We start from the raw sequence: 12,967 nt of genomic DNA, 5'->3' as shown, positions 1-12,967 counted from the left end.
GCTGCTGAGTATACCAGGCCTCACCGCACTCTCTTCTCTCTGCTCATTTCCAGGACGTGAGTTCTTTGTGGGTTTATCAAAAAGGACCAACCAGCGGGGCGCGGAGATCTTGGCCGACACCTTCAAGGTTTGACCCGCGACACATTGTTATATGGGAAATGCAGATATATGGTATCGGGAGCGCGGAAGGGTTATAATCCGCCCAGAATATTATTATTAATGACAACAAATGTCTCTCTGTAAATTGCTATAGGTGACTGTATTCATACAGCTGTGCCCAAGAAGTACCAGCAGTGCCCAGCATTGGCGGGCACAGCACATTGCCCATTATGTAAATGGATATACAAAGCCTAAGCGGGTACCGGCAGTGGGCAGAACATTGTTGGCAGCAGCCTGTGCCTGCTATGTTTCCCCAGTGCCCCATACATTTACCCAGAATATGCCCATTAGCAAAAACATACTACTCCAGTGCCCCACAAACAACCCACTTTTAGCCTTTTTTCTGCAAAGCCTAGACCGGCTACCTACCTGTGCCCAGCAGGTACATGCCAAGGATGGGTCATTTTCCACTTGTTGTATATTTATTTGCCAGAGCTGGAAACCTTTATCTTTGCCCACCACTGGTGCCCACCCATCATATACCTGAAGTGGGCGGTAGATACCAACAGGTCCCTTCTCGTGCTCGGTCACCCATCCTTGCGTTGGCAGCACCCATCACTGTATGTGGCATTGGCTGATCCGGTGCGATGACTCGGACCTGCAAGACGGGAAGTTACGATGTGACAGTGATACCCGGCGGCCTCTCGCGTTTGTTAATATTCGCCATGTGTCCGGAGGTTGTGCAGTGCCCCGTGCATGTATTGTAGAGGAGATGGCGGACCACACAACCTCCAGAGAGAGGCCATACATCTGTCAGATGTCAATACTCACCACAGAGCAATGTCCGTAACAACGCAGACACCTGTCATAGAACTGCACCAACCAAAAGCTGTCATGTGCATTCCTGGTCACCTCTCCTTCCCGCGGGTGTTATACCTCTGGAGCCCTCCTTGTCCCCTCTCCTTCCCGCGGGTGTTATACATCTCGTGCCCTCCTTGTCCCCTCTCCTTCCTGCGGGTGTTATACATCTCGTGCCCTCCTTGTCCCCTCTCCTTCCCGCGGGTGTTATACATCTCGTGCCCTCCTTGTCCCCTCTCCTTCCCGCGGGTGTTATACATCTTGTGCCCTCCTTGTCACCTCTCCTTCCCGCGGGTGTTATACATCTCGTGCCCTCCTTGTCCCCTCTCCTTCCCACGGGTGTTATACATCTGGTGCCCTCCTTGTCCCCTCTCCTTCCCGCGGGTGTTATACATCTCGTGCCCTCCTTGTCCCCTCTCCTTCCTGCGGGTGTTATACATCTCGTGCCCTCCTTGTCCCCTCTCCTTCCCGCGGGTGTTATACATCTCGTGCCCTCCTTGTCCCCTCTCCTTCCCGCGGGTGTTATACATCTTGTGCCCTCCTTGTCACCTCTCCTTCCCGCGGGTGTTATACATCTCGTGCCCTCCTTGTCCCCTCTCCTTCCCACGGGTGTTATACATCTGGTGCCCTCCTTGTCCCCTCTCCTTCCCGCGGGTGTTATACATCTGGTGTCCTCCTTGTCCCCTCTCCTTCCCGCGGGTGTTATACATCTCGTGCCCTCCTTGTCCCCTCTCCTTCCCGCGGGTGTTATACATCTCGTGCCCTCCTTGTCCCCTCTCCTTCCCGCGGGTGTTGTACATCTCGTGCCCTCCTTGTCCCCTCTCCTTCCCGGGGGTGTTCTACATCTCGTGCCCTCCTTGTCACCTCTCCTTCCCGCGGGTGTTATACATCTCGTGCCCTCCTTGTCCCCTCTCCTTCCCGCGGGTGTTATACATCTAGTGCCCTCCTTGTCACCTCTCCTTCCCGGGGGTGTTATACATCTGGTGCCCTCCTTGTCACCTCTCCTTCCCGCGGGTGTTATACATCTCGTGCCCTCCTTGTCCCCTCTCCTTCCCGGGGGTGTTATACATCTCGTGCCCTCCTTGTCACCTCTCCTTCCCGTGGGTGTTATACATCTCGTGCCCTCCTTGTCCCCTCTCCTTCCCGGGGGTGTTATACATCTCGTGCCCTCCTTGTCCCCTCTCCTTCCCGCGGGTGTTATACATCTCGTGCCCTCCTTGTGCCCTCTCCTTCCCGGGGGTGTTATACATCTCGTGCCCTCCTTGTCCCCTCTCCTTCCCCGGGGTGTTATACATCTCGTGCCCTCCTTGTCCCCTCTCCTTCCCGCGGGTGTTATACATCTCGTGCCCTCCTTGTCCCCTCTCCTTCCCGGGGGTGTTCTACATCTCGTGCCCTCCTTGTCCCCTCTCCTTCCCGCGGGTGTTATACATCTCGTGCCCTCCTTGTCACCTCTCCTTCCCGCGGGTGTTATACATCTCGTGCCCTCCTTGTCCCCTCTCCTTCCCGCGGGTGTTATACATCTCGTGCCCTCCTTGTCACCTCTCCTTCCCGCGGGTGTTATACATCTCGTGCCCTCCTTGTCCTCTCTCCTTCCCGGGGGTGTTATACATCTCGTACCCTCCTTGTCCCCTCTCCTTCCCGCGGGTGTTATACATCTCGTGCCCTCCTTGTCCCCTCTCCTTCCCGCGGGTGTTATACATCTCGTGCCCTCCTTGTCCCCTCTCCTTCCCGCGGGTGTTATACATCTGGAGCCCTCCTTGTCACCTATCCTTCCCGCGGGTGTTATACATCTGGAGCCCTCCTTGTCCCCTCTCCTTCCCGCGGGTGTTATACATCTCGTGCCCTCCTTGTCCCCTCTCCTTCCCGGGGGTGTTATACATCTCGTGCCCTCCTTGTCACCTCTCCTTCCCGCGGGTGTTATACATCTGGAGCCCTCCTTGTCCCCTCTCCTTCCCGCGGGTGTTATACATCTCGTGCCCTCCTTGTCCCCTCTCCTTCCCGCGGGTGTTATACGTCTCGTGCCCTCCTGGTCACCTCTCCTTCCCGGGGGTGTTATACATCTCGTGCCCTCCTTGTCACCTCTCCTTCCCGCGGGTGTTATACGTCTCGTGCCCTCCTTGTCCCCTCTCCTTCCCGGGGGTGTTATACATCTCGTGCCCTTCTTGTCCCCTCTCCTTCCTGCGGGTGTTATACATCTGGTGCCCTCCTTGTCCCCTCTCCTTCCCGGGGGTGTTATACATCTCGTGCCCTTCTTGTCCCCTCTCCTTCCTGCGGGTGTTATACATCTGGTGCCCTCCTTGTCCCCTCTCCTTCCCGCGGGTGTTATACCTCTGGAGCCCTCCTTGTCCCCTCTCCTTCCCGCGGGTGTTATACATCTCGTGCCCTCCTTGTCCCCTCTCCTTCCTGCGGGTGTTATACATCTCGTGCCCTCCTTGTCCCCTCTCCTTCCCGCGGGTGTTATACATCTCGTGCCCTCCTTGTCCCCTCTCCTTCCCGCGGGTGTTATACATCTTGTGCCCTCCTTGTCACCTCTCCTTCCCGCGGGTGTTATACATCTCGTGCCCTCCTTGTCCCCTCTCCTTCCCACGGGTGTTATACATCTGGTGCCCTCCTTGTCCCCTCTCCTTCCCGCGGGTGTTATACATCTCGTGCCCTCCTTGTCCCCTCTCCTTCCTGCGGGTGTTATACATCTCGTGCCCTCCTTGTCCCCTCTCCTTCCCGCGGGTGTTATACATCTCGTGCCCTCCTTGTCCCCTCTCCTTCCCGCGGGTGTTATACATCTTGTGCCCTCCTTGTCACCTCTCCTTCCCGCGGGTGTTATACATCTCGTGCCCTCCTTGTCCCCTCTCCTTCCCACGGGTGTTATACATCTGGTGCCCTCCTTGTCCCCTCTCCTTCCCGCGGGTGTTATACATCTGGTGTCCTCCTTGTCCCCTCTCCTTCCCGCGGGTGTTATACATCTCGTGCCCTCCTTGTCCCCTCTCCTTCCCGCGGGTGTTATACATCTCGTGCCCTCCTTGTCCCCTCTCCTTCCCGCGGGTGTTGTACATCTCGTGCCCTCCTTGTCCCCTCTCCTTCCCGGGGGTGTTCTACATCTCGTGCCCTCCTTGTCACCTCTCCTTCCCGCGGGTGTTATACATCTCGTGCCCTCCTTGTCCCCTCTCCTTCCCGCGGGTGTTATACATCTAGTGCCCTCTTTGTCACCTCTCCTTCCCGGGGGTGTTATACATCTCGTGCCCTCCTTGTCACCTCTCCTTCCCGGGGGTGTTCTACATCTGGTGCCCTCCTTGTCACCTCTCCTTCCCGCGGGTGTTATACATCTCGTGCCCTCCTTGTCCCCTCTCCTTCCCGGGGGTGTTATACATCTCGTGCCCTCCTTGTCACCTCTCCTTCCCGTGGGTGTTATACATCTCGTGCCCTCCTTGTCCCCTCTCCTTCCCGGGGGTGTTATACATCTCGTGCCCTCCTTGTCCCCTCTCCTTCCCGCGGGTGTTATACATCTCGTGCCCTCCTTGTGCCCTCTCCTTCCCGGGGGTGTTATACATCTCGTGCCCTCCTTGTCCCCTCTCCTTCCCCGGGGTGTTATACATCTCGTGCCCTCCTTGTCCCCTCTCCTTCCCGCGGGTGTTATACATCTCGTGCCCTCCTTGTCCCCTCTCCTTCCCGGGGGTGTTCTACATCTCGTGCCCTCCTTGTCCCCTCTCCTTCCCGCGGGTGTTATACATCTCGTGCCCTCCTTGTCACCTCTCCTTCCCGCGGGTGTTATACATCTCGTGCCCTCCTTGTCCCCTCTCCTTCCCGCGGGTGTTATACATCTCGTGCCCTCCTTGTCACCTCTCCTTCCCGCGGGTGTTATACATCTCGTGCCCTCCTTGTCCTCTCTCCTTCCCGGGGGTGTTATACATCTCGTACCCTCCTTGTCCCCTCTCCTTCCCGCGGGTGTTATACATCTCGTGCCCTCCTTGTCCCCTCTCCTTCCCGCGGGTGTTATACATCTCGTGCCCTCCTTGTCCCCTCTCCTTCCCGCGGGTGTTATACATCTGGAGCCCTCCTTGTCACCTATCCTTCCCGCGGGTGTTATACATCTGGAGCCCTCCTTGTCCCCTCTCCTTCCCGCGGGTGTTATACATCTCGTGCCCTCCTTGTCCCCTCTCCTTCCCGGGGGTGTTATACATCTCGTGCCCTCCTTGTCACCTCTCCTTCCCGCGGGTGTTATACATCTGGAGCCCTCCTTGTCCCCTCTCCTTCCCGCGGGTGTTATACATCTCGTGCCCTCCTTGTCCCCTCTCCTTCCCGCGGGTGTTATACGTCTCGTGCCCTCCTGGTCACCTCTCCTTCCCGGGGGTGTTATACATCTCGTGCCCTCCTTGTCACCTCTCCTTCCCGCGGGTGTTATACGTCTCGTGCCCTCCTTGTCCCCTCTCCTTCCCGCGGGTGTTATACGTCTCGTGCCCTCCTTGTCCCCTCTCCTTCCCGCGGGTGTTATACGTCTCGTGCCCTCCTTGTCCCCTCTCCTTCCCGCGGGTGTTATACATCTCGTGCCCTCCTTGTCCCCTCTTCTTCCCGTGGGTGTTATACATCTCGTGCCCTCCTTGTCCCCTCTCCTTCCCGCGGGTGTTATACATCTCGTGCCCTCCTTGTCCCCTCTCCTTCCCGGGGGTGTTATACATCTCGTGCCCTCCTTGTCCCCTCTCCTTCCCGCGGGTGTTATACATCTGGTGCCCTCCTTGTCCCCTCTCCTTCCCGGGGGTGTTATACATCTCGTGCCCTCCTTGTCACCTCTCCTTCTGCGGGTGTTATACATCTGGAGCCCTCCTTGTCCCCTCTCCTTCCCGCGGGTGTTATACATCTGGAGCCCTACTTGTCCCCTCTCCTTCCCGCGGGTGTTATACATCTCGTGCCCTCCTTGTCCCCTCTCCTTCCCGCGGGTGTTATACATCTCGTGCCCTCCTTGTCACCTCTCCTTCCCGCGGGTGTTATACATCTGGAGCCCTCCTTGTCCCCTCTCCTTCCTGCGGGTGTTATACATCTGGAGCCCTCCTTGTCCCCTCTCCTTCCCGGGTGTGTTATACATCTGGTGCCCTCCTTGTCCCCTCTCCTTCCCGGGGGGTGATACACATCTCGTGCCCTCCTTGTCCCCTCTCCTTCCCGCGGGTGTTATACATCTGGAGCCCTCCTTGTCCCCTCTCCTTCCCGCGGGTGTTATACATCTCGTGCCCTCCTTGTCCCCTCTCCTTCCCGGGTGTGTTATACATCTCGTGCCCTCCTTGTCCCCTCTCCTTCCCGCGGGTGTTATACATCTCGTGCCCTCCTTGTCCCCTCTCCTTCCCGCGGGTGTTATACATCTCGTGCCCTCCTTGTCCCCTCTCCTTCCCGCGGGTGTTATACATCTCGTGCCCTCCTTGTCCCCTCTCCTTCCCGCGGGTGTTATACATCTGGTGCCCTCCTTGTCCCCTCTCCTTCCTGTGGGTGTTATACATCTCGTGCCCTCCTTGTCCCCTCTCCTTCCCGCGGGTGTTATACATCTCGTGCCCTCCTTGTCCCCTCTCCTTCCCGCGGGTGTTATACATCTGGTGCCCTCCTTGTCCCCTCTCCTTCCCGCGGGTGTTATACATCTGGTGCCCTCCTTGTCCCCTCTCCTTCCCGCGGGTGTTATACATCTCGTGCCCTCCTTGTCCCCTCTCCTTCCCGCGGGTGTTATACATCTCGTGCCCTCCTTGTCCCCTCTCCTTCCCGGGGGTGTTATACATCTCGTGCCCTCCTTGTCCCCTCTCCTTCCCGCGGGTGTTATACATCTCGTGCCCTCCTTGTCCCCTCTCCTTCCTGCGGGTGTTATACATCTCGTGCCCTCCTTGTCCCCTCTCCTTCCCGCGGGTGTTATACATCTCGTGCCCTCCTTGTCCCCTCTCCTTCCCGCGGGTGTTATACATCTTGTGCCCTCCTTGTCACCTCTCCTTCCCGCGGGTGTTATACATCTCGTGCCCTCCTTGTCCCCTCTCCTTCCCACGGGTGTTATACATCTGGTGCCCTCCTTGTCCCCTCTCCTTCCCGCGGGTGTTATACATCTCGTGCCCTCCTTGTCCCCTCTCCTTCCTGCGGGTGTTATACATCTCGTGCCCTCCTTGTCCCCTCTCCTTCCCGCGGGTGTTATACATCTCGTGCCCTCCTTGTCCCCTCTCCTTCCCGCGGGTGTTATACATCTTGTGCCCTCCTTGTCACCTCTCCTTCCCGCGGGTGTTATACATCTCGTGCCCTCCTTGTCCCCTCTCCTTCCCGCGGGTGTTATACATCTGGTGCCCTCCTTGTCCCCTCTCCTTCCCGCGGGTGTTATACATCTGGTGTCCTCCTTGTCCCCTCTCCTTCCCGCGGGTGTTATACATCTCGTGCCCTCCTTGTCCCCTCTCCTTCCCGCGGGTGTTATACATCTCGTGCCCTCCTTGTCCCCTCTCCTTCCCGCGGGTGTTGTACATCTCGTGCCCTCCTTGTCCCCTCTCCTTCCCGGGGGTGTTCTACATCTCGTGCCCTCCTTGTCACCTCTCCTTCCCGCGGGTGTTATACATCTCGTGCCCTCCTTGTCCCCTCTCCTTCCCGCGGGTGTTATACATCTAGTGCCCTCCTTGTCACCTCTCCTTCCCGGGGGTGTTATACATCTCGTGCCCTCCTTGTCACCTCTCCTTCCCGGGGGTGTTCTACATCTGGTGCCCTCCTTGTCACCTCTCCTTCCCGCGGGTGTTATACATCTCGTGCCCTCCTTGTCCCCTCTCCTTCCCGGGGGTGTTATACATCTCGTGCCCTCCTTGTCACCTCTCCTTCCCGTGGGTGTTATACATCTCGTGCCCTCCTTGTCCCCTCTCCTTCCCGGGGGTGTTATACATCTCGTGCCCTCCTTGTCCCCTCTCCTTCCCGCGGGTGTTATACATCTCGTGCCCTCCTTGTGCCCTCTCCTTCCCGGGGGTGTTATACATCTCGTGCCCTCCTTGTCCCCTCTCCTTCCCCGGGGTGTTATACATCTCGTGCCCTCCTTGTCCCCTCTCCTTCCCGCGGGTGTTATACATCTCGTGCCCTCCTTGTCCCCTCTCCTTCCCGGGGGTGTTCTACATCTCGTGCCCTCCTTGTCCCCTCTCCTTCCCGCGGGTGTTATACATCTCGTGCCCTCCTTGTCACCTCTCCTTCCCGCGGGTGTTATACATCTCGTGCCCTCCTTGTCCCCTCTCCTTCCCGCGGGTGTTATACATCTCGTGCCCTCCTTGTCACCTCTCCTTCCCGCGGGTGTTATACATCTCGTGCCCTCCTTGTCCTCTCTCCTTCCCGGGGGTGTTATACATCTCGTACCCTCCTTGTCCCCTCTCCTTCCCGCGGGTGTTATACATCTCGTGCCCTCCTTGTCCCCTCTCCTTCCCGCGGGTGTTATACATCTCGTGCCCTCCTTGTCCCCTCTCCTTCCCGCGGGTGTTATACATCTGGAGCCCTCCTTGTCACCTATCCTTCCCGCGGGTGTTATACATCTGGAGCCCTCCTTGTCCCCTCTCCTTCCCGCGGGTGTTATACATCTCGTGCCCTCCTTGTCCCCTCTCCTTCCCGGGGGTGTTATACATCTCGTGCCCTCCTTGTCACCTCTCCTTCCCGCGGGTGTTATACATCTGGAGCCCTCCTTGTCCCCTCTCCTTCCCGCGGGTGTTATACATCTCGTGCCCTCCTTGTCCCCTCTCCTTCCCGCGGGTGTTATACGTCTCGTGCCCTCCTGGTCACCTCTCCTTCCCGGGGGTGTTATACGTCTCGTGCCCTCCTTGTCACCTCTCCTTCCCGCGGGTGTTATACGTCTCGTGCCCTCCTTGTCCCCTCTCCTTCCCGGGGGTGTTATACATCTCGTGCCCTTCTTGTCCCCTCTCCTTCCTGCGGGTGTTATACATCTGGTGCCCTCCTTGTCCCCTCTCCTTCCCGGGGGTGTTATACATCTCGTGCCCTTCTTGTCCCCTCTCCTTCCTGCGGGTGTTATACATCTGGTGCCCTCCTTGTCCCCTCTCCTTCCCGCGGGTGTTATACCTCTGGAGCCCTCCTTGTCCCCTCTCCTTCCCGCGGGTGTTATACATCTCGTGCCCTCCTTGTCCCCTCTCCTTCCTGCGGGTGTTATACATCTCGTGCCCTCCTTGTCCCCTCTCCTTCCCGCGGGTGTTATACATCTCGTGCCCTCCTTGTCCCCTCTCCTTCCCGCGGGTGTTATACATCTTGTGCCCTCCTTGTCACCTCTCCTTCCCGCGGGTGTTATACATCTCGTGCCCTCCTTGTCCCCTCTCCTTCCCACGGGTGTTATACATCTGGTGCCCTCCTTGTCCCCTCTCCTTCCCGCGGGTGTTATACATCTCGTGCCCTCCTTGTCCCCTCTCCTTCCTGCGGGTGTTATACATCTCGTGCCCTCCTTGTCCCCTCTCCTTCCCGCGGGTGTTATACATCTCGTGCCCTCCTTGTCCCCTCTCCTTCCCGCGGGTGTTATACATCTTGTGCCCTCCTTGTCACCTCTCCTTCCCGCGGGTGTTATACATCTCGTGCCCTCCTTGTCCCCTCTCCTTCCCACGGGTGTTATACATCTGGTGCCCTCCTTGTCCCCTCTCCTTCCCGCGGGTGTTATACATCTGGTGTCCTCCTTGTCCCCTCTCCTTCCCGCGGGTGTTATACATCTCGTGCCCTCCTTGTCCCCTCTCCTTCCCGCGGGTGTTATACATCTCGTGCCCTCCTTGTCCCCTCTCCTTCCCGCGGGTGTTGTACATCTCGTGCCCTCCTTGTCCCCTCTCCTTCCCGGGGGTGTTCTACATCTCGTGCCCTCCTTGTCACCTCTCCTTCCCGCGGGTGTTATACATCTCGTGCCCTCCTTGTCCCCTCTCCTTCCCGCGGGTGTTATACATCTAGTGCCCTCCTTGTCACCTCTCCTTCCCGGGGGTGTTATACATCTCGTGCCCTCCTTGTCACCTCTCCTTCCCGGGGGTGTTCTACATCTGGTGCCCTCCTTGTCACCTCTCCTTCCCGCGGGTGTTATACATCTCGTGCCCTCCTTGTCCCCTCTCCTTCCCGGGGGTGTTATACATCTCGTGCCCTCCTTGTCACCTCTCCTTCCCGGGGGTGTTATACATCTCGTGCCCTCCTTGTCACCTCTCCTTCCCGGGGGTGTTATACATCTCGTGCCCTCCTTGTCCCCTCTCCTTCCCGCGGGTGTTATACATCTCGTGCCCTCCTTGTGCCCTCTCCTTCCCGGGGGTGTTATACATCTCGTGCCCTCCTTGTCCCCTCTCCTTCCCCGGGGTGTTATACATCTCGTGCCCTCCTTGTCCCCTCTCCTTCCCGCGGGTGTTATACATCTCGTGCCCTCCTTGTCCCCTCTCCTTCCCGGGGGTGTTCTACATCTCGTGCCCTCCTTGTCCCCTCTCCTTCCCGCGGGTGTTATACATCTCGTGCCCTCCTTGTCACCTCTCCTTCCCGCGGGTGTTATACATCTCGTGCCCTCCTTGTCCTCTCTCCTTCCCGGGGGTGTTATACATCTCGTACCCTCCTTGTCCCCTCTCCTTCCCGCGGGTGTTATACATCTCGTGCCCTCCTTGTCCCCTCTCCTTCCCGCGGGTGTTATACATCTCGTGCCCTCCTTGTCCCCTCTCCTTCCCGCGGGTGTTATACATCTGGAGCCCTCCTTGTCACCTATCCTTCCCGCGGGTGTTATACATCTGGAGCCCTCCTTGTCCCCTCTCCTTCCCGCGGGTGTTATACATCTCGTGCCCTCCTTGTCCCCTCTCCTTCCCGGGGGTGTTATACATCTCGTGCCCTCCTTGTCACCTCTCCTTCCCGCGGGTGTTATACATCTGGAGCCCTCCTTGTCCCCTCTCCTTCCCGCGGGTGTTATACATCTCGTGCCCTCCTTGTCACCTCTCCTTCCCGCGGGTGTTATACATCTCGTGCCCTCCTTGTCCTCTCTCCTTCCCGGGGGTGTTATACATCTCGTACCCTCCTTGTCCCCTCTCCTTCCCGCGGGTGTTATACATCTCGTGCCCTCCTTGTCCCCTCTCCTTCCCGCGGGTGTTATACATCTCGTGCCCTCCTTGTCCCCTCTCCTTCCCGCGGGTGTTATACATCTGGAGCCCTCCTTGTCACCTATCCTTCCCGCGGGTGTTATACATCTGGAGCCCTCCTTGTCCCCTCTCCTTCCCGCGGGTGTTATACATCTCGTGCCCTCCTTGTCCCCTCTCCTTCCCGGGGGTGTTATACATCTCGTGCCCTCCTTGTCACCTCTCCTTCCCGCGGGTGTTATACATCTGGAGCCCTCCTTGTCCCCTCTCCTTCCCGCGGGTGTTATACATCTCGTGCCCTCCTTGTCCCCTCTCCTTCCCGCGGGTGTTATACGTCTCGTGCCCTCCTGGTCACCTCTCCTTCCCGGGGGTGTTATACATCTCGTGCCCTCCTTGTCACCTCTCCTTCCCGCGGGTGTTATACGTCTCGTGCCCTCCTTGTCCCCTCTCCTTCCCGCGGGTGTTATACGTCTCGTGCCCTCCTTGTCCCCTCTCCTTCCCGCGGGTGTTATACATCTCATGCCCTCCTTGTCCCCTCTCCTTCCCGCGGGTGTTATACATCTCGTGCCCTCCTTGTCCCCTCTTCTTCCCGTGGGTGTTATACATCTCGTGCCCTCCTTGTCCCCTCTCCTTCCCGCGGGTGTTATACATCTCGTGCCCTCCTTGTCCCCTCTCCTTCCCGGGGGTGTTATACATCTCGTGCCCTCCTTGTCCCCTCTCCTTCCCGCGGGTGTTATACATCTGGTGCCCTCCTTGTCCCCTCTCCTTCCCGGGGGTGTTATACATCTCGTGCCCTCCTTGTCACCTCTCCTTCTGCGGGTGTTATACATCTGGAGCCCTCCTTGTCCCCTCTCCTTCCCGCGGGTGTTATACATCTGGAGCCCTACTTGTCCCCTCTCCTTCCCGCGGGTGTTATACATCTCGTGCCCTCCTTGTCCCCTCTCCTTCCCGCGGGTGTTATACATCTCGTGCCCTCCTTGTCACCTCTCCTTCCCGCGGGTGTTATACATCTGGAGCCCTCCTTGTCCCCTCTCCTTCCTGCGGGTGTTATACATCTGGAGCCCTCCTTGTCCCCTCTCCTTCCCGGGTGTGTTATACATCTGGTGCCCTCCTTGTCCCCTCTCCTTCCCGGGGGGTGATACACATCTCGTGCCCTCCTTGTCCCCTCTCCTTCCCGCGGGTGTTATACATCTGGAGCCCTCCTTGTCCCCTCTCCTTCCCGCGGGTGTTATACATCTCGTGCCCTCCTTGTCCCCTCTCCTTCCCGGGTGTGTTATACATCTCGTGCCCTCCTTGTCCCCTCTCCTTCCCGCGGGTGTTATACATCTCGTGCCCTCCTTGTCCCCTCTCCTTCCCGCGGGTGTTATACATCTCGTGCCCTCCTTGTCCCCTCTCCTTCCCGCGGGTGTTATACATCTCGTGCCCTCCTTGTCCCCTCTCCTTCCCGCGGGTGTTATACATCTGGTGCCCTCCTTGTCCCCTCTCCTTCCTGTGGGTGTTATACATCTCGTGCCCTCCTTGTCCCCTCTCCTTCCCGCGGGTGTTATACATCTCGTGCCCTCCTTGTCCCCTCTCCTTCCCGCGGGTGTTATACATCTCGTGCCCTCCTTGTCCCCTCTCCTTCCCGCGGGTGTTATACATCTCGTGCCCTCCTTGTCCCCTCTCCTTCCCGCGGGTGTTATACATCTCGTGCCCTCCTTGTCCCCTCTCCTTCCCGCGGGTGTTATACATCTCGTGCCCTCCTTGTCCCCTCTCCTTCCCGCGGGTGTTATACATCTCGTGCCCTCCTTGTCCCCTCTCCTTCCCGGGGGTGTTATACATCTCGTGCCCTCCTTGTCCCCTCTCCTTCCCGCGGGTGTTATACATCTCGTGCCCTCCTTGTCCCCTCTCCTTCCCGCGGGTGTTATACATCTCGTGCCCTCCTTGTCCCCTCTCCTTCCCGGGGGTGTTATACATCTCGT

General features: G+C 58.5%; 1 protein-coding gene across 3 annotated transcripts in view; it reads left to right on the top strand.

Moving 5' to 3' along the window:
• The window catches only part of DDAH1 (dimethylarginine dimethylaminohydrolase 1), a 128,281-nt gene that overhangs the window by 64,188 nt on the left and 51,126 nt on the right, over positions 1 to 12,967 (top strand). For all 3 annotated transcript variants that reach the window (XM_083157897.1, XM_083157894.1, XM_083157896.1), the window contains one exon: positions 54 to 127. In XM_083157897.1, the coding sequence (XP_083014023.1) occupies positions 54 to 127 (74 nt within the window). The remainder of the gene's footprint in view (positions 1 to 53; positions 128 to 12,967) is intronic.

The sequence above is a fragment of the Crinia signifera genome, chromosome 8 (assembly GCF_055691185.1).
Source record: "Crinia signifera chromosome 8, ASM5569118v1, whole genome shotgun sequence".
Lineage (NCBI taxonomy): Eukaryota > Metazoa > Chordata > Amphibia > Anura > Myobatrachidae > Crinia > Crinia signifera.
This window is presented reverse-complemented; position numbering and strand designations above follow the sequence as displayed.